Source organism: Lampris incognitus, chromosome 10 (assembly GCF_029633865.1).
Source record: "Lampris incognitus isolate fLamInc1 chromosome 10, fLamInc1.hap2, whole genome shotgun sequence".
NCBI classification, from domain to species: Eukaryota; Metazoa; Chordata; class Actinopteri; order Lampriformes; family Lampridae; genus Lampris; species Lampris incognitus.
Window position 1 is genome coordinate 47,450,393 of NC_079220.1, and position 24,383 is coordinate 47,474,775.

The 24,383-nt window shown below is 42.2% G+C and overlaps 3 protein-coding genes across 15 annotated transcripts in view; 1 reads left to right on the plus strand and 2 right to left on the minus strand.

Moving 5' to 3' along the window:
• Positions 1 to 6,906, minus strand: part of stxbp2 (syntaxin binding protein 2) — a 29,994-nt gene extending 23,088 nt beyond the window's left edge. The window contains exons 1-5 of the mRNA XM_056287277.1: positions 6,845 to 6,906; positions 3,038 to 3,087; positions 2,868 to 2,949; positions 2,094 to 2,170; positions 1,902 to 1,977 (exon numbers count right to left, since the gene is read on the minus strand). Of these exons, the coding sequence (XP_056143252.1) occupies positions 1,902 to 1,977; positions 2,094 to 2,170; positions 2,868 to 2,949; positions 3,038 to 3,087; positions 6,845 to 6,881 (322 nt within the window). The 5' untranslated portion in view covers positions 6,882 to 6,906. The remainder of the gene's footprint in view (positions 1 to 1,901; positions 1,978 to 2,093; positions 2,171 to 2,867; positions 2,950 to 3,037; positions 3,088 to 6,844) is intronic.
• A 1,651-nt stretch (positions 6,907 to 8,557) lies between these two features.
• Positions 8,558 to 15,517, minus strand: LOC130118909 (protein PET100 homolog, mitochondrial). 2 transcript variants are annotated; one of them, XM_056287217.1, is made up of 4 exons: positions 15,477 to 15,517; positions 13,455 to 13,541; positions 13,241 to 13,273; positions 8,558 to 9,480 (listed from the first exon to the last, which is right to left on the minus strand). In XM_056287217.1, the coding sequence occupies exons 2-4, from the start codon at positions 13,539 to 13,541 to the stop codon at positions 9,364 to 9,366; spliced, it is 237 nt and encodes a 78-aa protein (XP_056143192.1). In that variant the 5' UTR covers positions 15,477 to 15,517; the 3' UTR covers positions 8,558 to 9,363. The 2 variants fall into 2 exon arrangements, with proteins under 2 accessions (XP_056143192.1, XP_056143191.1); XM_056287216.1 differs by lacking the exon at positions 15,477 to 15,517 and adding an exon at positions 13,745 to 13,807.
• brd4 (bromodomain containing 4) overlaps positions 15,176 to 24,383 on the plus strand; it is a 60,571-nt gene continuing 51,363 nt past the window's right edge. For 10 of the 12 annotated variants that reach the window (XM_056287203.1, XM_056287206.1, XM_056287204.1 and 7 more), the window contains exon 1: positions 21,548 to 22,218. In XM_056287203.1, coding sequence (XP_056143178.1) covers positions 22,121 to 22,218 — 98 coding nt within the window. In that variant the 5' untranslated portion in view covers positions 21,548 to 22,120. Of the gene's footprint in view, positions 15,248 to 21,547; positions 22,219 to 24,383 lie in introns of those variants that run through there. The other 2 variants (XM_056287212.1, XM_056287213.1) reach the window with 2 other exon arrangements.

The following is a 24,383-nucleotide window of genomic DNA, read 5'->3' on the forward strand; positions in this document are numbered from 1 at the left end:
GAGAGGCAAGATTGAGATGGTTTGAACATGTGGGAGGAGATATGCTGGGTATATTAGAAGGATGCTGAATATTCTGATTCTGAATATGGAGCTGCCAGGGAAGAGGAAAAGAGAAAGGCCAAAGAGGAAGTTTGTCGATGTGGTGAGGGAGCGCACACAGGTGGCAGCTGGTGTGACAGAGGAAGACGCAGAGGACAGGAAGAGATGGAAACAGATAATCTGCTGTGGCGACCCCTAACGGGAACAGCCAAAAGTAGTAGTAGTTGTAGTAGTTGCGCACACTGAACCAAACAGTGTGCTAGACAGACTGTTTACCTTTCTTTTGTTCATTTGAATCAATCTAAAAATCTAAAACAAATCTAATCAAATTTACTACTTTGATTTTTTAAAATTTTTTGCAAAATTACTTTCAGGTAGACTGCGCATGCACTGCTCTCTTCCTCTTGCTCTCTCGCTCTCTCCTCTCTCTACCCTCCTTTTGTTCTTTTGGCACCATTTCCTCGCTGCGTGCACATGCTCCCACGTGCACCCTTCCTTTCAAAACCCTCACGCACACACGCACACATTTACACACACACACACACACACACACACAGCCTCACTACCTCATATCACCCTTTGTCCTTGATCACTACATTGCTGGTTGTTATTGAATGGATCTGATTATTAGTACTTTATAATTAGTGTTGATTAGTCGATTTCCTCTTTTGATTAGTTGTTCAAATAAATTGATTTCACTGAAGTAAGAAGTTGTCCTGCCTGTTTTGTAACAGTATTTACTGGAGCCATCCTCTGCCAAGTAAAGTACTCCAATTGGTGCAACACTGATTATTCCATCAACTTCAATAGTTCAATTATAAATACTGGACAACCAAAATTATTAATAAATACAGGAGACTGATTTTATGCGACTGATTTGATAACACTGTTGTACCTACACTAGCTTACTCTCATTATTGTTTGACAAGGAGTTACCTCCGAGCTGGCTGGCTTAACTGATGCCTAACAGTAATACCCTCCATCCTCAATGTGAGGTTTAGTTCATCTTTTGAGTTAGCGCTAAACTGTAGGGTCTTCAGGATGAGGACCCCCCCTTTAAAATTTTTGCCCACTTCTAATCCACTACCTATGTAACACACCAAGTTTGTGTGCACGCTTGCTGTAAATGTATGAATCTGCCTGTCTTGTAGCTGGGCTCTGTCTCTTATCCTCTCATTTCAGGACTAGAGTTTGTGCTGTTCAGGGGCAGTGTGGTGACACTGGAGGAGGTGAGACTTCTGCCTGTGCTGCATCCTCTAATGTGGGCCTCCCTGGAGGTTCTTGTCTGCTGATCAAGACTGCTTCTTTACCAATTGTGACAGCTCCGTTCATGCATCACTCTCACTTTACACCCTCTCTGTTTCTGTCAGTGGTGGGTCTGGGTCTGGGTCTGCCTGTCAGGTGTATGACAGCTTTCTTTTGTCAAGGGCTCTGTGGCACTCAGCTGATGATGCTGCATTTGAAAGGTGCTTCATTGGCAATGTTTTGGGAGGATGCTTCAGATGCTCCTGCATGCATCTAAGTGTCCACTTTGCATTGTTTGTTGTCAATAAGTTTAGTCATTGACTGTTTTCATTAAGTATTTTGTTTCTAAATCTGTTATTGCATTGTCTACCGCGCCCACTCAATGACTACCCTTTTCAAAGAGGAATCTTTCCTCTGATGCACTACATGAGGTTTCTCCCATTTTATATTTCCTGTTGTTTTCCCCTCATCCAGATCAAGGATCTGAGGATGAGGGGTGTCGTTGTCGTTTACTGTAGCTACCTGTTTTTCCACTGTGTGACTATAAAACCCTAAGACTGTTATTTACGATCATACAAATAAACTGGACTTGTATAAAAATGCAAAAGTTATCTTACTGTCAGTGAAGAAGACATGTGCTGCTTTGTAAGTAAATGCGGTCTCTCTGAAGTCACTGATCAGCGAACGAACTGACTGCAATTCAAACAAAAAGTAGAAAAGGATTAAATGTGTGGCAGATATACATAATATAAATATAAGCTCATGACCCTGGAAAAGTTGGATTCAGATGAAAGGTATACATATCTTACCTTCTCCACTGGTGAAATAAGATAAATGGCCTCCAGGCTAGAGATGGGCTCTCTGCGCTTATTAATGTCCTCCACAACTGAGAAGAGACAGTTGGAGGGAATAGTTAAAATCTGGCTCACTTCTTAATAACTTGGAATTTCAACGCAGCTCCACACATCTACTGCAACATACATCTGCTGAAATCAAGAAACGTTTCAGCAGTGTTGTACCATGGAGAACATTTTACAAATGTTTGTGTCTCTGTCTGAAGGATGAGACGCCATTCCTCCAATAGGAAATTCCATCATTTGGTGTTTTGATGAGACACAGATGGTGCTCTAGATTCTCCACAAAGTGCCCAACAGACCTGGCATATGGTGACCGAGGCAGGCTTGGTATATGGATTGCATTACAGTTTAATGCATATTAAATCAGTTAGTGACTACTTCTGTCCTGTGGATGAGGGCACTGGACCACTCTCATTAGGAAGGAAAATAAAAGACGATGCACAGAGATAGTCTAGTGGTAATATCCACCAACTACAGTTGCATGGATTCCCCTACTGGCCTAGGGTCACCACAAACTGTCGTTTGTCTCCTCTTTTGTCGCCTCCTTTTCTCCATCACAGGTGAACAGCCAGAAACCTCCAACAAATACATTTGATTATCAAACAGATCTTGGTTAATTGAAAACGTTTAAGTGAAGTCCCAAGGAAGTGTTCATGACATCCACGTAGCTTTGATTGCCCAAGTATATCAATGGTCCCCATTATCATGAACCAACTGCATACTTACTGGTCACCCCTTCTGCCATAATATCAGACATCTTGCAGCAAGAGGACAAAATTCGCATGCTAATGTGATCCAAAATGAGAACCTGAAGGAACACAGATAAACAACGGGTTACAAATTGAATTGGACTAATTCAAGGAACTTCTTAACTTAATAGCATTTGCAGTTGTTACCTTCCATTCTCCATCCTTCTTTACACTCTTGATGACTCCATTTAGGATTTCTGTGGAGAGAGGAGAGACACATGCAGTGGACAAAGCAACGTGCATAGATAAAAGATCATATGTATCCATTAGTGGAAAAAAAAATCCCTTTACTTGTACACATGCAATGAAACAGGCATGACAGCATAGATAATTATTGTATCTTACAGTGACCATGTATTCACATAATATTTTAGTGACAAGGTTAGTGACATGGTGAAATTTAAGAATAAATATTTTTATTTGCTATTTAGATGGTTTGTTGGCCTATGGGTTCAACGAAGTTTATGAATCACTGAATTTCTATTGCGCTTTTCTAGTCCTATGACACAAAGCACTTTACACGAAGTGCCTGCATCACATTAGAGTAAGGGTGGCCTCAGTGGGAATCAAACCCCTAACCTTAGCAGTACTGCGTGTGTACCCTTGAGCATGGCTCAAGGCATATGCAGCCATAACATCAAGCCTGCATTTTCTGGCTGAGCTACACAGAGCCAGGTTAAAGGACTCTCCCACTGCACAATAACATTCAGCTTCTTTGACAACCACCAGCTCACCATTTGAATTTGTCTAGGCTGCGGGATAAGTATTTGCAGTTTCGGATTTGGAAAAGGCCGACGTCAAAATGACTGGAATGCTTGGTTCAGGTTTTTGGGTTATTGCTACTCAAACAAGGGCAACATTTAGCCAGTGTCATAAAGGAAATCAAAATCTAGTTTTAGCTTTGGAAAACATGTATACTTATCAAGCATGAACAGAGTGTTTCCACTTACTTAAGGTGACTTGTTCAACACTTCTAAAAACCATTATAGTATCATGACATCATTTCCAGCCATTACGATCACCCTGGTGTGTATAAGTTTTACAATTCTATTGAAACAGCCTTAAGGTTGAACACCATCTAACTGCGCTGCACCATCCTCCTAACTTGTATACGTGAGTGAAAAGCATTTAAACACATTAGAATAAATGTTGGATTAAACAAGCTCATCTAATCAAACAGTTTTCTTCATACATTTGATTTGTGTTCCGTAGAAATAATAGTCAAATATAAATTTAAACCTATACTATTTTTCCCCATAATAATAAAAATGTCAGTTTTTTTTTCTAAGTGAGAAGTCACAGCTCTTAAGATTTGTTATCTTGGACGATACCAAAATTTACCACTAACATTTACTACATAGTCATTTACTTGGGTACAGGTTCATTGCCATGCTGAAAATACAGTTAGTCCTTACACAATAGCTGCAGTAGCCATTCCGACTTTCAAAGAGGTGAAATAAAAGTTATTTTCAAATCAGCAGTATTAATCAACTTGCAAAGTGAATTGTGAAACAAGGCCTTGAATTCCACAGCGCTTCACTGCTCATGCTCTGTCACAGTACACTACAGGAAACTCAATGTGGGACAGTGCATAATGACAAATATCACATTCTTCAATGAACTTCTCTGTTCAAGAGCATCTCAAGTGGTTAGCCTACATGGGTTTTATTTCATTTAGCCAGGCTAAAAACCCTTGAGGTTGATCTCTTCTGCAAGGGTGACCATAAAGGCCTTTGCTGTCTAATTTTAAAATGGAATCAACCAACTAGTACTTCTCAGAGTAACTGATAACAGCTGGTTAATTAGAGTGATAGCTGGCCAATTGTGGGGATGGGTTTTGTTACAGTTTTGATCAGCACATCATGATAGAGAAAAATCATGCTTCGAAGGCATATTGAAAACTTTTTTCTCTGCCACAGAAACACTTTCAGTATAGTTATGGTAAAATAATGTGTGTGTGTGTGTGTGTGTGTGTGTGTGTGTGTGTGTGTATGTGTGTGTGTGTATATGTGTGTGTGTGTGTGCGCGCGCAGCCAAATTTGTGTATCTTCTGCTAAGTGGATAACTGGATATACATTTGTCCCTGTTCACTGTTTCAGGATTGCTGTGATGAAAGAACAGAACTACCTTGTTTATTCTCGTTACAGGATACAGTAAACTGATCAATAAGATGACTATAGTAAAATAGTTAGCTAGCACTGACTACTTCTAAAAAAACACTGGTAATAATATGGGTTAATAATCTAAGGGCTTTTCCCTTACAACCCTAATGGTAAACAGCCTTTTTACAGCACTAACATGAATGACATAACATGAATTTTCCCAAAGAGCGCCCCCACCAAAAATAAAGTACAGAGCTGGAGACTTGACTAAATAGTCCTCCTCTGGCACAGAACTAGTAAACCATACCAAACCTTAGACATTTACATTTCTGGCATCAAGGGGAGGTGGGAAGGTAAATTTTCCCATGGGGACTGTCTGGACAGTAAATAAATAATTCAAATTTCTATACTTGATTTTATTCTCTCACTGGTCAGTTAAAAAGTTGTTCACATAAAATGTTGATGTATTTATTATGTGCAACTTTCCACTGCAACAGTAATACACAAACACTAATTTCATTCATTCTTTCACAGCATATGGGCAAGGGCACAAAAATGTACATTAAAGAAATTGTGATCTAAACCGTAGCAAACTGCTTATGTGCATCACAATACCCAAATATTTACTGTAGTACAAAAAAGCATAATAAAATTTGAAAACACAAATTGTAACCCTATTGTCGAACGAGTCATTGTTGGAGTGATACGCCACCATAGGAAGGAAGGGCCACGGTCTGAAAACAAGTCAAATAGTATTGACAACGATGAATATGAAGATTTAATCCTCTGACTGGTCGGTGTACCTACTTCTGACCAAGGCTACATCCAACAATTCATTTTCAGTTTACAAAGACTCAAATTCACAAGAATACATATCTGCCAACCAATAATTATTTACAGTGGCAGGGGCTGCATCTGTGTATACATATTTTGTACAGTTTGTTGGAAAACAAGTGGGGTTTAATTCCAAATGGCTATGATATTGTATTAGGTCTGGAAGGCTATTGAATCCAAAGTTCAGTCAATTTCACAAACCCACATTTGTTTCAGACAAAAAGTTTAAGTATGCCCACAACCATTTTTAGCCATCATGTTTTCAAAATGGTCTCTAATTTTGAATAGTTTATATCTTTAATGAGATCTTCATGATATTGTGTGTGTGTGTGTGTGTGTGTGTGTGTGTGTGTGTGTGTGTGTGTGTGTGTGTATTACATAGTGCATATGTAACCCTACAACAGACGTTCACAAATTGTGAGAAACCTGCAATCTGTCAATTGTTTATTTTTTTCCCATAACTACTAGCTACGCAATTAAACTTTATTTTTTTCCTTACAGTATAGTAAACTGTGTAATAGACAAACAGGAAAGAGTCCACAGCAGGTAACATAACTTCTATTTAAAAAAAAAACAGCTGAAGATGAACTAAAAAAAAACCTGGCTGTCAATCTCAAATGACGTGAAGCTGCCTGACACACTTCCTTAAACTAACGTTAGCATAAAAGCAGCCGATGATGCTTGCTACCTGTCTGTAGTTTTGTACCGATTACGGCGGTAGACAACTACATACAACTCGGAAAATACAGAAATCAAAATATGCCACATAGAGCTGTTTCTTGCCCTTTTTCTAACAAGGGTCAAGTTTTCTTTTTTTGTGATGTCATACGGCTGGTTTTGGTGAGCGGGTTGGCTTGGTTAAATGAGGAAGAAATCACCTCAGAACATGTTTCGTTTGATATTCGAACTGGAAACTGACCAACTACTCTTCAGTTTAAGAATAAGTCCCCAAAATAAGTCCATTTGATTGCTTTGTAATTCTGATGAGGTACGTTACGACAAACAGAGAATAACTTACTTTGTCCAACCACTGCTTTCAGCCCAGTTGGTGCCATCTTGACTGGTTGTTTGCGTGCTACACTTCCGTGTTGTTGTTGGGTTTTTTCTCCCCGGCCCGTTCACGCCGCTTTTGAAAGAGAAACGTTGACACCTACTGTTGATTTCCGGTATTACATCGAATTTGACAGCCATCCATCCATCCGAACCGCTTATCCTGCTCTCAGAGTCGTGGGGATGCTGGAGCCTATCCCATCAGTCCCTTGATATTACATTTTTTTTAAATTCATGAACCTGGTTGCATGACTATATGAAGCCCCTTAAGGGACCTACATAGACGGGGGGGGGGGGGGGGGGAGAAAAGTGGAATGGGGAAAAAAAATACTGCCGAGTGAAAAGAAAATCTGCAGAACGCAAAAAAAAATAAAAAATCTAGGTCTTGCAAGGTAGGCTGTTAAGGAATCTCTTCCAGTACAGTTGAGTCCACTGGGGTGGGCTGGTTGAGCAGGGTGTTAAAATGCTCAGCCCACCGCTCCACTAACAGGGCCCGGTCCTTGATAAGCGTTGTTCCATCAGCAGGCCTAATGGGTGCCAGGGAGCAGTTTCTGGGGCCATAGATGGTCTTAGCTGTGTCATAGAAACCATGCATGTCGTTCCTGTCTGCATGAGCCTGGATTTCGTTGGCTTTCAAAATCCACAACTCATTTTGCAGATTCCGCAGGGTTGCTTGGGCCTCAGAGCGGAGGTCTTGCCATTGTTTCTTGAGAGGTTGGGATAGTGGGTTGCTGAGGGCCTTATGCATGTTGTCCAGGAGGGTGGAGATCTTTCCAGCATTGTCATCAAACCAGTCCTGATGTTTTTTTGGTTTTGAAGCCAACGGATTGGGCTGCATTGTCAAAGAGGGTGGTGCTCAGAGAAGTCCACTTCTCATCCATCCCAGACTCTGAGCTGATCAGCTGTTCAACGTCAACTGACACCGTGACATATTTGTTAAAAAACACCTTCCAACATCACCTATAGACACCTGGGTGCACCTCACCCTGCAATATAAGCACCAGTAGTCTGCAGGTGGAGCACTCTTCAGTCAGATGCAGTGGGGGGGGGGGGGGCATCTTGTATAGGCAGCAGCCACCACACTGCCATGAAATCCCAGAAATTGAACAACCAAAACATAAATCAGAAATAACTAAACATGTTGTTTGCCCTCCTCGTGTGCATCAAGAATTGAGGTTTTTCTTGAGTTAAATGACATGGGGCATCGGATGAAGATTTTTTCCTTCTAAATGGCTCTGTCAAACAGACATTATAACAGAGAAATTTAGTATTAGTACAAATTTAGTACACTGCTGACCAAAAAAAGTGTTCAAATGCATACCGCAAACCCACGGGGATTACAGCGCTGTTCTGCAGGCAAACCACAAACTTTTCCCTGTTGCACACTATTGTTCACAACCCCCTGTTAATGCATATAACAGGGCAAAATAAAATAAACACACCAAAACTTATGATACTGGATTGCTGGATTTGGTCAACTTTAGAAGCTGCGGTTGCTTCTTGACTCTGAAATATCTGCTTAAAACAGAGAGGGGCACCAGCTTACATTCAAATTCTCCATCCAGTGATACATAAAATCAGGCTTGGTACACCAACAATCATGACCTCTAGTCTGCAAGGAACCTTGAGGTGACAACAGGATCTCATCTATAAAGTAAAAAAATATCTACCAAGCAAACTTAAAAGAAAATCCATTTATTGGTTAGTGGAATATTGTCTTATTCATTGAAGAAGAGAGTGATGGAGAAGCTGTATGTGCAGAGTCACAGAAAGTTGAATCAGTTTATCTGGAGAGAAACATTTCGTCACTCATCTAAATGACTGCCGGTATCCCCGCCCTTATATCCCCTGTATCCGGGGATATACCTCCTCTGTCTTTGCAAAGGTATTTCCCAAGCAAAACCTGCATGCCTCCATCATCTCCAGATAAGTTTATCATATAGGGTATGGACCTTGCCATACATGTAGTGCTACACGGAAGTATTGATGGCAAGGGTACATCTGCTTTGAGACATCATACCCTTTCTTTTAAAATCTAATCCAATGCTTTTTTCATCCGTTTTTTCCATGGGCAAATGAAGGCATGTTACAGTACATTCTTTTAGGCAAAACAAACAGACTTCAGTGTAAGTGATAGTTGTAAACTATCATGCTACATCAGAAAAGTACACATACAAAATAAAGATAAATAATTACAATTATGCCTGATCCATGTTTTAAAAGCGAAAAGGCATTTAATCATCTGTTGACTTTTTCACAAAGGCAGTACCGACTTTAAATATTTGAAAAGTCTCATGTGATGGCAGCTCACGAATGAAGCTCCAACTGGCACACATTAACATGTGGAACGCTCACAGCACACCCTGAGTGCAGAAGCGGCTCAAGTGATTTCCAAAGAGTGACGTTCTAGCTCCTGTCCAATGCAACCTCTGCCCTCTCGCAGCACAAATGGTGTTTGTAACCAAACGCTTTTTTCAATGTGTTGCTTTAGGGATGCCAGCCTTCCTTTACTCCTGAATCCTCAGACTGTGCACCCATCTCCTTTAGTCGTCGCTGCTCCTTACGAAGCCGCATCTTCTCTTTGAAATCCTCCAACTCCTTCCGCTGTAAGAAATAAAAAAAGCCTATTAAAAAGGTGTTAATTATTGAAACAAAGGTTTCATATTACATTAAATAGCAGTATTTTCAAAAAGTTTGACTGGGATTAAAATTCATCCCGTCCACGAAGTCAAAAACCATAATTTTAAATTGAAAGGTCATTTACATTTGCAGTTGGTAAAATCAAATTACCCTTGCAAAAACATCATAGAAAGAGGAATCAGTCCATCTGGACACAACATTTATTGAAAGACACGTTTCATCACTCATCTAAGTGACTTCTCCCGTCTAAAGTGACTACAGGTATCCCCACCCTTATAAACAGCACAGCTGCATAACGACCAAAATCAACGTTCGGTTTCATATGCAAATTACTATGACCATTGACTAGCATTACAATGGCCATGTGTACTATTCACAGAAGATTGGGGAAAATGCCTTTATGCATGCTCAATAATCCAGGTAAGAAAATCAAAGAAAGTTGAATCAGTTCATCTGGATACATTTATTCCCAGATACGTTTCATCACTCATCCAAGTGACCTCTTCAGTCTAAACTGCTCCAGGTATACCCACCCTTATAACTAACCCTTATATAACTACACAGACGCTGGCCAAGAGGATGGCACAACACAGCAGAGCTAACGCGTCAGGCCAGAACTCCGCAGTCTACACCCACCTACAGGCCAGTGGCCACTCTTTCAAGGATGAGGATGTGCACATCCTTGATAGGGAGGAACTCTGGTTTGAACAGCGAGTCAAAAAGGCCATCTATGTGAAGAGGGAACGACCATCCCTGAACTGGGGATGGGGTGGGGGGGCTAGAAGTACATCTGTCACCATCTTACAATGCTGTGATTGCAAATATTCCAAAATCCTCTGTGAATAGTACACATGGCCATTGTAACTCTAGTTAATAGTTACATCCATATTTGCATATGAAACTGATCGTTGGTTTCGGTCTATATGCAACTGTAGTCTATAAGGGTGGGGATACCTGCAGTCAGTTTAGACTGAAGACTTTGTATCCAGATGAAATGATTCAACTTTTTTGAAGATTGGGGAATAGTTGCAATCACAGCCTCCCACCCCCACCCCCTCAGTTCAGTGAAGGTCGTTCCCTCTTCACATAGATGGCCTCTTTGACTCCCCATTCAAACCAGCGTTCCTCCCCATGAAGGATGTGCACATCCCCATCCTTGAAAGAGTGGCCACTGGCCTGTAGATCGGTGTAGGCCGCGGCGTCTTGGCCTGACGAGGTAGCTCCAATCCTCTGTGAATTGTACACATGGCCATTGTAACTCTCATAAATGGTCATGGTAATTTGCATATAACAACAACAACAGCAGCAACTACTCAGTTTTGTACAGCGCCTTTCAAGGAACCCAAGGACGCTTTACACTAGACACGAAAAAAAAAGATTAAAACAAAGATCAAAAGACTACAGACCATATACATAGGCCTCAGTAAAAAGGTAGGTTTTGGGTAATCTTTTAAAATTGTCCACAGAAGCAGCGTTGCGGCTCTCTGCTGGAATGGAGTTCCAAAGGGTGGGGGCTGCCACACTAAAGGCTCTATCCCTAAATGTGGTGTGGTCTGCGGACCAGAGCTTCCGGGACGGGATATAGTGGTTGAGGAGTTCTGATAGGTACTGGGGGGTATGGGCATGGAAGGATTTACAGGTGAGGAAGAGGATTTTATAAGAAATGCGGGATTTGACCGGGAGCCAGCGCAGTTGGACAAGGGTGGGAGTGATGTGTTGCCAGGGCTTCGTGCTGGTGAGCACCCTGGCAGCAGAATTCTGCACATACTGAAGCCTGTCTAGGGATTTGCTAGGTACCCCAGACAGGACTCCATTGCAATAATCCAGGTGGGAGGTGATGAAGGCATCGATGAGGATCTCTGCCACGGAGTCTGAGAATAATGGCTGGAGTCTGCATAGGAAACCGATCGTTGGTTTCGGTCGTTATGCAACTGTGCTGTTTATAAGGGTGGGAATACGTGCAGTCAGTTGAGAATGAAGAAGCCACTTAGATGAGTGATGAAACGTTTCTTTGAATAAAAATATCCAGATGAACTGATTCAACTTTCTATGATTTCCTTACCTGGATTATTGACCGTGCATAAAGACCTTACAAAAACAGTACTGGCACAATGTACAGATGTACTGTGTGTATTCTACATGTGGGATGCTGTTTCTTCTGTGTAAGTTTTTGTTGCTGCTGTTTTTTTAAGGTTTTTCAAAGGTTGCATGGAGGACTTTGCTCTTGTAACTCAAGAGGAGCACTTACTCAAAATGTTAATCTTCCATTTTCAATATAAATAAAAATGAATATAAATACCATTATCCATAAATCATCATTAGAAAGAAAGAAGAAAGCCTCTTTCTTTTGTCATTGTATTCTTACAATGAATTTGTTCTCTGCATTTAACCCATTGAATAGGAGCAGTGGGTAGCTGTGGCACCCGGGGACCAACTCCAGTTCTTTTTTCCATTGCCTTGGCCAGGTGTGTAGACAGGAGTATTAACCCTAACATGCATGTCTTTTTGATGGTGGGAGGAAACCGGAGCACCCGGAGGAAACCCACGCATGCAAACATGCAAACTCCATACAGAAAGGACCTGGGACGGCCTGGAGTTCAAACCCAGGACCTTCTTGCTGTGAGGCAACAGTGCTAATTTCATCACCCGATTTCCCCTCAGGGATGAATGAAGTATTCTGAGTCTGATAACCACTGGGCCACCGTGCCGTTTAATATTTGTTAAAAAACAAATATTAGTTAAGTCACCATTAACAAAACTGACAACCTGGTAACCTGAGTGGAGTGATTTACTTTGATATACAGTAGAACATATTCCACATTTAGAATAAGTGAAATCAAATTACCCTTACAGAAATATGCTGGCATAAACATCTACAGATGTACTGTATTACTGTATTGTTTCTTTTAAGTTTTTTGTTGTCAAGTAATCCTTGAGAGTGTAACTATAATATAATTACACATTTTTCAAATGTAATCTGGGCTGATTGTAATTATTACTTATTTTTTGTAATCTGGTTATGTTATGTCAATTACATGTAATCTGTTACTACCCAAAAAATAAGAGACATATAGACAGGGATTACCAATCACTGGACCTAGGTATGTCTGGAACAACACTTGTGTTGTCAGCCCCAAGTGTCCTGTCAGCCCCACAAAACACTGATTGTAAGGTACTACTTACTACTACTATTACTACTAAGGTATTACTGTCATGGCTGTGTGGTCTGGGTCAGCAAGGCTCACCTGTTCCCTATTTCCTGACTGGCATTTCTGTTCCTGCCCTGCTCACCTGCGCCTCATTTGCCTGATTGCCCCTGCTTTGCTCATCTGCTCCCCATTCCCTGATTGGCTTACCATTTCTGTTGCTGCCCCTGCATTGCTCACCTGTCCCCCATTGCCTAATTGGCAATTCGGTTCCTGCCCTGCTCACCTTTGCCCAATTTACCTGATTGGCTACACAGCAGTTGTATTCCCCAGGGTTAGCCGGGGGGGGGGGGGGGGGTCACACCTTGTCTCGAGCCTTCCTTGCTGTCTGTTATCTACTGTTCCTCTAAGTTGGTTTGCTTTATTAATACTAGATAGCACCGTTCTAGCTCAGCTTGTCTCCATTTGGGTCCTCAACGCCTGCTCCCGGCGTGACAATTACTTAATAAAATTGCTTGTAATTATCGACCTTTAAAGTTAAAGAATTCACAAGTTTAATTTTTACTTAGTTCACTTACATGTATATGCTCATCAGGGGGGAAGATCTCCCTCTGGATGTCATGAAAATGTCACAAAAGAAAGAGAATACAGAAACATGTTATTTAGAAAAATGCCAAAGCGTAAAAGTTGGTGAATGGCAAACGTCACATCATAGCGATAAGGCTACCAACCTGGTCCAGGAACGACGTTGCAATGAATACTGACATAGAGTATTAGTAAGTATCACCATACCTTTCGCTTTACGATATATTCTTCAAAGTATTCAGCTTGATTTGAGATCCAGAACATTGTTACGGGAAAGGACAAATACAGCATCATCTGCACGGAGGAAAAACACTGTTTAGTTTGGTAGATGGTGGATGAAGAGTTACATCACGACCACAACTAGCTAAAGGCTAGCAATAGCTGAATACATACGACTTTGGTTTTTTTTATTTTTAAATAGCACAATTCTTGAAAACATTTATTAATCTACGTGCATTTATTAAATTGCTACGGCATTTTTTTATCGCCTCACTTACCCTAAACACCTCTATTTTTACACCCATGATAGCGCAAACCCTGCAACCTTCACGCTATTTCCGGATGTCGTGCGCTATCAGTAAGCTCGTATGGTCAGTACACGGTCCAATCAGCGATGACTTGTCAGGCATGCGCAACAGCTACCAAAGATCTGGTCCCATGAAAGCGATAAAAATGATGCTAGTTGCCATGTTGGAAAATAAATATATTCGTATGAAAACCTTTCCCTTGAGCAAAATGATTGTTGGCAAGAAGAATAAATTTCAACGTTTGTTTTCAGTTGTTTTGGGCACACTTTGGTAATGTCAGTCAGCCAGTGACACACTCTAACGCTTTTACAAAGTCCCACGCACAAAATAACACCTTGCCGTCTTCAGTTGTAGTTATAGAGAATATAGAGTTCACTTTACCCGTCTTGTTTATGATGGCGGGTTGCGTCGATGGTATGTGGATCTGTTCTGACTAAACAGAAGTTTGGTGAAGGTATTTTCGCCAAGATGTTATTTTTCTATGCAAAAGATCATACCGGATCCGTCGAGGCCCGGGTTAACAACGACCACTATTGGAAAACTATCAAATCCGCTGTGGCGAGCCCTGAGAAACAGGGAACAAGCCCAAAGAAGGTGATTATTTTTCTATGCAAATAGAATTTTATGTTTAATTTTTATTTTTTATATTTCATATTTTTATAGAACAACGACGCTTCGGGGCTGACCAGGTGCTTGTTTCTTTAAGTTTACTTCACACGTTTAATAATTTTCTTAAAATTTTCTCATTTTCACAAGAACCTATTGGTCATTAGGCCTGCAACATCTGTGTAACCCATCTGCTCTTTAGTTGAAGATGAATTTTATAATCTGTTTAATGTTTGATATGTTTGATATTGTATTTTCAACGATATGATATTTAATCTTTTTTTTATCACTTCTCCCTTTAGATTTTGTTAATTTTGAAAGGATTTGTCATTTGATAGGTTCAGTATGTCCACAGCGGGGCGCTCCAAACCAGTTTTTATAATTTGGTATTTCATGTGGCAAAGACGCGGTGCGGCTCTTCCGAAGAACATTTCCATCAGGTAATATTGGGTAAAAGACAACATTCTAATGTGTAGGTGCAAGAAGGACCCCATCTATTTTCTATAAATAAATATCCACTGGTTTATTTATACTGGTAGGATCCCTGCACATCGTAAATCCACGCAGGTAAAATCCGAGTACATCGCCAGTCCATTTCAGCATGTTGAACGGAATTTGTACGCGCGTAATCTTTCCAGTTCAGTTTCGTTTCGCCATGCCCGCCAACGTTGCTCGTTTGCGAACTTCGCCCCACTGATTTCGCGGTGGAGAAACGCTGGCCCTTCAATTACACCCAAAAAAGTTGGCCAAGTATCACGGCTCGTACGTCCTCTACGTTACCTCTGCGCGTGACGTCATCGCCGACGAGAGGTGTTAGGATCCTTGGAAAGAAAGATCCCGCGCGCCCTGACAACCAAATAAACGCAGGTAAACGCTGTCATTTCAAACATCACTTCTCTAGTCACGCCGTCCGAGCAAACTAGACGACTAGAAAAGTGATATACACATTAGATAGCGGTCCACGGGCTCAGTAGGTCGCAGTATTGTGCGATGCCAATTGATACTGCTCACTTGAAGGGAGGCCCTGTTCACGCTAGCCAGCTAGCTAAGGCTTATTTGGCAGTCGCCTATCAAAAGTGACAATAATAGCACCTACGTAGCATATGCAGTTTACAACCCCGTGTATAGCTCACCCACGGCTTTCTACGTATGTCTGGTGTATATTCGCCACCTGATGTGTTTTAAAGAGCACAGCGCTTAGCCATCGCAATGCTAGCTGGCTCATCGACCTGTCCTGTGTTGTGGAGGATAGTACGCCGTCACGGCAATGATGGCGCACACTCAGTCCGGCTTAGTCTTTTGCCAAGGCTGCCTTCTCAGCCACAGCTGATACGCGATATAGGCACAAACGTGTTACAATCGGCTCCCCTGAAGATAACGCGCACTTTATCGAACACGTAAATGCGCTTATTGGTTCCCACCCGTCCGGCCTTGGGTTTTGCTCCTGCGCCTATGTCGAAACCATCCCCGGCCCCAGCAGCCAGGAAAATAAGCCGAGCTCCGTGGCCTTGTACTTTGTCTTTTTCCCCCCCTCGCCGTTTGCCTAAAAAACAGCCAATACCGTCAACTTCTATACCGCAGCTAGTGATGGACTTTGTGCCGGCCACGCTTCTGGTGGTCTGTGATCACGAAATGGTGACACATGGGTCTCCGACTGTAGACACAAAGAATCGGAGTAGTGCCGACTGGTATTCTCTAATACATTACGCATGTAGAGAGACCCATTATGTAGTTCACTGACCCCGCCGCTCTCTCTCCGTCGGGACGCCGCGTTTTGATTTGTGTGTTTTTTATTTTTAAATCGCTATAAAACGGAGTTATGTTGCTTCGCTTTTAAAAACAGAAACTACGCCGAGAGACACGGAAACCAACATGGTTATAACGCAAGGGGGTTGTCCATTGACATCCGTAGTGCTGCTGTCACGTGCATGTTCTGATTAGGTTTCTCTGCCTCTTGAGATGTGAAAGAGAAAACAGCCGCTGCAAGACGAATGTGTTGTAACCTCGCTCCTCCACTGATATTTGTTTATCGCGTATATTTTGTGCCTTTTAATGTAATTTTCAATTCAATCACAAGACGCAGTTGTGTAAATGCCGAGAACAGCAAGGTTCAAAGGGCAACAAGATACTATGAGAAAAGGTCAGATGGGCTCTTGGGCTGAGATTTTGTTGATCACATTCCATTTTATGTTTATAAAACTCGAATTAAAAAAAGCTTTAATAGACTAGGGGTTTTTAGTTCACCTATTTGGCTGTCTTCAAATTGCCAAGCGGGGGCAAAAGGAAAATCTTAACATGTACTTAACTTACAAGGGTGTGGTGTGAGAAAGGGATGGTATTATCCTTGTTTAGTTTCTTTCTGGCAGGTCTGCTTGTCGTTATAGCAATCATGCACATCCCAGGCTCCAGAGCATCTTTTTCATGCCCTCAAAAGTCTTTAAATGTTCTGCTGGTTTTGTTGCCATGGTAACTACATCCTTGGCCTAGTTGTGAATGACCTCTAAATGGAAAGGAGTGAGTGGTCCGGTAGTAGTGAACAAATAAATAGAGTTGATTTTAGTGTCCTTGTGAGGTTTAAAATCCACACTTGAGTGAATTAATTGGTATATTTGCTCAACTGTGATCTTGTTAATAGCTGGTATTTACAAGAACACACTCAACTGTTTTGCCAAATGAACCAATTATTACGTACCTGTGTGTTTGGAGCATGTGTTTTAGACAACATTTTTATATTACCACGTTGAGTTCAACCGATAGCTTGCATGGTTTTCTTGTAAAAATTAGGCCCATCTTTCTGGTTTGCATGTTACAGATAACTTTCTGTGTCATCAGTCTAGATGTGGAAGGTTGTTCTCCTAGATAGGAATTACAGCTTGTGGCTTGCCATAGAAGCGTGAAGCTTCAATCCTGGAGATTGTTGGGTTTTTTTTAGGGGGGTGATGTTATTAACACCTTTGGTGATACTGGTAATTGCATTAGTGATTTACCAATGAGAGCCATTCCAGATGAAACAGTTGTCGTGTCAACTGATGCATCAACAACTTCCTCATTGCTGAAACAAAATACATGGTTGAACCAGTGTTTTAGCTAGTGAGGGTCTTCTACAAGCTTGATCTGCTATAGCTGCTTGTTAACCACAACTTCCCTTCCTCCTCAAACCCGCCACTACCTGCCTTATTCGCTCACATTTGGCTGCTATGATTAAGATGTAAAATCTTATGTGGCATATAATTTTTCCACAGGAAAGTCCTACCAGAGGCTAACAATTAAAGTGAACAATACTCAAAGCTTTTGCGGTTTGTTTGTGAATTGCCTATTGTCTGAAATACTCAATGCTTAAAAGAAAAAGCTATGATATTATGGTTTCATGAACATATTCAGCATTGTAGCTTCAAAAAGCTGAAGGTGGAATAATGTTGTGCCTGGGAACATGCCTGAAAATTGAAATGGATTGTGCAAATTAACATACTTTGTCTTTTTACTCGTCTACTAAACCTATATTTCTTTTGAAATAACCTATTAATAACTATGTAATCATGGCTGGTTACATGTTTATTCATAGTCTTTGTTGGCAATGATGTTAAATCCTTCAAGATCTGGTTTTACATTTTCTCTCTGTTAAGAGAAGAAGAATCAAGAAGAACTGTGTCATTGTCCGCCTCAAAATGGTGCATACATAGCAGAGATAAGAAATACAAAATATCAGCAATGAAAAGTAAAGTCTAAACAACACAAGTGCAAAATACAAACACTAGAAAGTATGAAATACAATATAGTTAACGATAAAACAAAGCCAAACACGCACTACTTGAACTTGAAGTTTAAATTAGACCTATTGTTTGATGTGATTAGATTACTTAAATATGTAATATACATATATTCATCTATATACAGTGGAACCCACTTCCAGTGATCACATCCATCCAGGCCAACATGATCACTGTTAATGGTCGATCATTTTAAGGGAAGCCATGTTTTTGTTTTTTCTCAGGTGACCATGTCATTGACATGCATACAATTATTGAAAAGATAATATCTAATAAATGATAGATATATTTATAACAATTAATGTAATGTAATGAAACAGACATTTCTCTGTTTTACTAGGTTTAATTAGTTGACTGAATCATGGCTGGCTACTGTACTGCAACAAAATATCAACTGCTTCAAGCACTTCAAATAGGAATTGAAAAATAAACTGTAGACTCCTGTAACATGATGTAGCATTGCCTAAAATGAATGTTTTTATAACTAAAGATGAAAGTAAACCTATGCCACTGATTCCGGAGGCAGAAAGTTGGAGCGGATGTGGCAGCGTTCATTGTTATAAAAGTAAGTGGGGGGGGGGGATTTTAACATTAGATTTCCTGAATTACCTTGGTTTTGAAATAGTTTTTTATTTTTTAGATTTCCCATATATATGAAAGACTCAAAATGATCACTTCAGGAGGGCTGTTTGATCACTGCAAGCTGGATTCGTTAAAACAGATTTGATATAGGAATTATTCCATTTGATGACTTTTGATCTGTGAAAGCGGTTGATCACCGTAATCTTGATCATCACTAAAAGTGGTTTCTTCTGTAGTACACTCATAGATGTATTGAAAGACACACACACATAATGCCTGTACCCTCTTTCCTCTACTGTGGGTCCCTGTTGGTTTGGGCTGCTCCAGTGCACAGATGATTAATGGGAGTGCCATCAGACTTGCTTGCTGAGTTTCATCTCTGTGTACACTGCTGCCTCTCCCTCTGACCCCCCCTCCATCCTAATGTAACCCCTCCTCATCCAACTACACACACACGCACAAACTCACATGCATACACACACAAACCACCCCACTCACCCACACCCTATCTCATGTCTGAGTACATACTCCCCACCCCCACAAATGACAGGGCCGTGGGTTTGGCCCGTCTTTGAATCCCTGTAGATCGGAGCTTTGTCACTCTGGCAGCTGCTGTATTGTCTCTGGGAAGGGTGCATATGGCACGTGGACGGGGGAGTTGGTCTACGAGGACAGTGTAGGGTCTGGCTGCAGTACATAATGGCTCCTGCTGGCTTCATCTTGGGAAATCAGCTCTCACTGGTCAAGCCGAGGCTACAGAGCATACTGCTTTACTCCCCTGATCTCAAGTGGGGGTGGGTAATGTCTGGCTAATTTGGAAATTGAAATGGCCTTGTGTACACTTAGCCGTTTGTGTGTGTGTGTGCGTGTGCGCACGCTAGACTTAAAATTGATCGAGAGGGTTACATGAGGTGAGGGGTCATTGGTCAGTTTGCCTCTGATAATGTTTTATGAGCACATGAGCATGTGATGTGTGGATGAGTTTACATGCCATGCAGGAGACTCCAAACCATAATACAGTAAGAATTGAATTTACTTTGCCGGTCTCTCACATCATTCGAGGCCCTGGGAGCCCCAAAAACCGCTCTGCCCCCTGGATTTGCACATGTGGTTTCATGGTGAGAGGCTGAGTGGGGGTGTTAAAAATTAGGAGGTCGTATTAAAGGCTAGGTCAAAGTGAGCCAAGGCGGCTTTCGTCACATCTGTCCTCCTAAATTGTATCAGTAAGGAGTGTCTCCTGGCCGGCAGCTCTGCTTATGCTCCCTGAATCCACCTCCTTAATATTCCTGTCTCTTCCCCCTTTTGCAGGCATTAGGCATGTAACATTATAGAGGTCCTTAAGGAGGTTTATGTGGCTGTGCAAGTTTTTGTTACGTTTTATCCAACCCCAATAAAAACTAAGCACTTGAAAGTAGATGAGTATGTGGATTTTTCAAAATTTTCCCGATGATTTATACCGCTCACTCAAAATAACATGGCAACAGCCGTAACCAAAATCGAATACATTTGGCAAAACATTAACAATTTTCACAGGAAATGTTTCATTTTCTCCAGAGCCAACTGATCAAAAAAGATCCCTAGACTGATGCCAGCGTCACAACTGTACCAACATTATTACGGTGGGCTACGCTGCTGGAGCAAAGCACCAAGGGTGGTCTCTCTCGCTGTTGCACACTTGTTTCCTCTAGTCCCCTGTTCCTGTCCAAGCTGTTGTCCACATCCAAATGCATTGCTTTCTGCTCAGTGTTCAATACGTCAGAGGCAGATATTCTGAGCTGTCAATTGCAAGCCTTCTACCTCAGTGTGGCTTGACTTAGTGATGGTACGCACACTGGTTAGTGTAACTTTAATGAGTCATCATGACTTACATCACATCAATGTAGTTTCTGGAGACAGATGGCTGGATGGTTTTATGGTGCTGTGTGTGTTGGGGGGGCAGCTGTCTTAAGGTAAATGATCTTGCTTGCTACCATATAACCCACGCAGTCTTCCCTTTTTGAAACTTATTTGTATGACTTTGCGTGTTGACAATGGAGCTTGGATGTATTTGCAAATAATAAATGGGGAAATAGGGAAATGAGATACACCAAATAGAAATAATTAGGATGTCATCTGAATTTGAGTTAGTGCACTGATATCCTTAGTTGTTAAATTGTCACACACACACCCCCCAGTGCTCTTTTGCTAACACTGACCAAGTCTCTTGTTTAAAATGTATCATGAATTGTGTATTACATTTCCTCCCCGCATCGTCAGTGTCCTCAAACCTCAGCGTGACTGCTTTTTTTGTGTTGGCATAGTCTGGCCATAATGTGAGTGCTGCATGGGGAGTGGGAGTACAGATAAGGGAGCCCTTGAATTGGTGGGGGAGGTATACACAAGATGAGGGAAGAGTAAAGTGGGGGTGGGGAAGGGTGAAACAGAGGGAAGGAGAGAGAGGAGGGGGGTGGGGTGCTAAAGGTGTGTGTGTATGAGAGAGAGAGAGAGAGAGAGAGAGAGAGAGAGAGAGAGAGAGAGAGAGAGAGAGAGAGAGAGAGAGAGAGAGAGAGAGAGAGAGAGAGAGAGAGAGAGAGAGAGAGAGAGAGAGAGAGAGAGAGAGAGAGAGAGAGAGAGAGAGAGAGAGAGAGAGAGAGAGAGAGAGAGAGAGAGAGAGAGAGAGAGAGAGAGAGAGAGAGAGAGTAAGGGACCTCAAGCTATTGATGGGTAAAGAGGGGAGGGGTGGAATGAGCTAGCGTGTTGGAGAGCAGGAGGGGAGGGGTTTTGGTGAGGGCTGGGGCTCCGCTGAATGAGGAAGCAGCAGAGCCATTTTTACTGTTGAGTAACTGCACGCTGCTCCGTCTGCGCTAGAGAGAGAGAGGGAGAGAGCGAGGGAGCGCGACAGAAACCGAGTGCTCCTCCGTGGATCTCACCGGAGCCCCTCTCCTTCCCTTCTCTCTGTTCCGTCCACTCCTCTCTCGCTGTCGGGTGTCCGTTTGAGTTGGAGGAGGCCCGGGGAGGACACACAATGGAGCGAAGAGCCCGTGGCAACTGGGCCGTTGTGTTGCTGAGAGGGGGATGGGGTGGAGAGGAGACCGGTTCACACAGCTAACACAGCCAGCTGGCTGCAGGCCTCCACCACCTCTTTTCCCTGCCTGGATCTACTCTCTCCCCAGGCTCCTCTCTGGGGCCTTTTCCCGGAACAACTACCCGCAAACTCGGTTTGGACCAGGCTAAGGATTACTGAAATGTGTCCCGCAGGATTTTTAGGATACATGCCGGAGCCCAAAGAATAAATCCTCCTCGTGTTTTTGGAGGAGAGTGAACAAGGAAAAACAAACTTCTCTCTCTCTCTTGTTTTTTTGTTTTGTTTTGTTTTTCCTTAGTTTGGGTTTCTGTCAAGTGGAGTTCATTAATGGATTACAAGATGCATGCCAAGTCAAACGATTTGCTGGATTTTCAGAAATTGGATGCCCTCTTGGAAAAAATTGCACACTCAGTCTCTGTGAAAAGGTAACGTTTGGTGGTTGACTCGTTCAGAACTTCTTCAGTGTTTTCAGACCTACTGCCACTTTTGCCTTTAAACAGACAAGTCGTATAATTCATAGGAACATAGGGGGGGAAATACTCGAGAGGGCTAAGTTGAAGACAGCCAGAACTTTAACTGCTCTTTGGACCAGCAGATTATTAGTAGTTGCAGTTTTACGTGAGGTTTGCGCTATGTTTTGGAGCAGGTATTGGGTGTTTTGTTAAGGATTGCATTTTTGTCCTGAATTCTGCCAGAAGTCATGAACAGGCAACCTCCTGGTGAGAGGGGGGTGTGGAGGAAGGGGGGGGGTTACAGAGGAAGGAGTGGTGTGAATGTGCCGTGGCAGTACCCTTAATTTTGAAACCCTCACTTCTTATAAAATACACATATATATTTATATATTTCTCTCTCTCTCTCTCTCTCTCTCTCTCTCTCTCTCTCTCTCTCGTTTTCCTGGCAGGTTAGGACTTGCTCACTAACAGCTAAACCCGAAACCTTATTTTGGCCATTTCCCGTTATAATCTGACTGAGTCATGGTTTGCCTGTGTGAATCAGTCCAAGTCATGCAGTGACTCATAGAAGCTGTAGCCTTTGCGGGAAGGACCATTCTTGAGTTTGTGATCTTACGATGAAATAAAGGGTCGTTACCTTATTAGTTGATATCACTACTTATCTCCCCACCCCGCTGAAGACGTGGTTAAAATCTCTTGACTTTCCTGGGTTTCGTAATTGATACACAGTTTCTAGTGTGTGACGGTCCATTTTGAAATACGTATTCTCTGGCTCATTCGGGGCATCAGCTGTACTTCTCCTGCACTGGTCCAATACCATGCCAAACAGGTACATTCACAGGGGTGGTGAGTTTAAAATATCCATAGCTGTTTTTAAAGAATCACCAAAAAACAACAACAACAAAAAACACCAGTGTGGGAGTGTTGCCATAGAAACTTTGACCACTATCAATACACCATACATTTAGCCCACTAGTTCATAATACTAGCTAGTGCAGTGCCCGTTCAAAAGGTGCCTTTTTGGAGCAGGCTGATTGCTTGGGCTCTGGCATCGCTGCTTGCAGTTTTCTCGAGATGGCAAGAAGGTGGGATCCTTGCCCAACACACCTGAAGACCTTTATTAATCCCCAAGGGGATATTGGGTCCTTACAATAAAAAACGAAAGAAGAAAAGGACACAGTAGAAGCCTAACCCTGAGGAAGATTTGTAGATGCAATATCGTCACCATGACTTACAAAACTTCCAAGTGGCTGAAAAGAAATCTCGCTATGTTGATTAGGCACAGGTCCAGAGAATTTTCCAGATATTTACAGACGTATGAAAGAAGCAACCAAAAGGGACATGTTCAAATTTCACTTCGTTACGAAATTGACCTCTCATCAAACAACAAAGTTTACTTCATCTCTAAACAGAAACGCCTATTGGCCCTGATCCTGAAGTGCCGAAGAGGGTGTTACTCCACCCACACACACGTGTGCGCACACACTCAACACTCAGACATCCTATCACGCAAAGGAGTGTCTGTGTCTTTGCTGTTAAGGCTGTATGGGGGCTTTTTTTTTGTTTACACCAGGGTAAATAAAATCTGTCACTGCTGTGCATTGGCAGGTGCTGGAGTACTGGAGAGGTTCCTCCCCCCAGAGAGGACAGTATGAAAGAGGAGAGGGCAGACTGGATGAACAGGCAGGGAGTGGTGTTCTTGGCCTTGTTGCTGCGGTGCCCCATTAATTATTTATGCCTTTGCTTTCAGGCTTAAAACGGGCCTCTCTCTCTGACTCTTAGCAAGGGCCTCAAGTGGAGTTTTGGGGCTTGCATTTTGCCTGACCCCCCCCCCCCAAGCCCCTGTACATGAATGATTAATAGTCAACTTTCATGAGAGATGTGGACATTCAGCTGTTATTTCTTTTTCCTCCTCACCCTTTTATGTGGACCAGTCAATGTGAGCCTGCAAGCAAACCAGATTTCCTGGTGTGAGCTGACACCTCCCCCAAGTAACCAGATCTGCTTCTTCCCTTCCAAACATTCCACAGAAGTCTGCGGTGATCTATGTCCAGGTCAAAGTTCAATTGTTATTCCAGAGCGGAGAGGGCTGTAGGACATGGAGCAAAAAGGCGTCCTTTGATTCACCTCTATTGGAA

What these genes read in the sequence shown, in the direction of transcription:
- LOC130118909 (XM_056287216.1), bottom strand. Translation starts at nt 13,771, where the DNA reads ATGGGTGTAAAAATAGAGGTGTTTAGG. An exon ending in AATATATCGTAAAGCGAAAG is followed by an intron (nt 13,274 to 13,454) that starts GTATGGTGATAC and finishes CATGACATCCAG; the next exon opens with AGGGAGATCTTCCCCCCTGA. An exon ending in CCCCTGATGAGCATATACAT is followed by an intron (nt 9,481 to 13,240) that starts GTAAGTGAACTA and finishes TATTTCTTACAG; the next exon opens with CGGAAGGAGTTGGAGGATTT.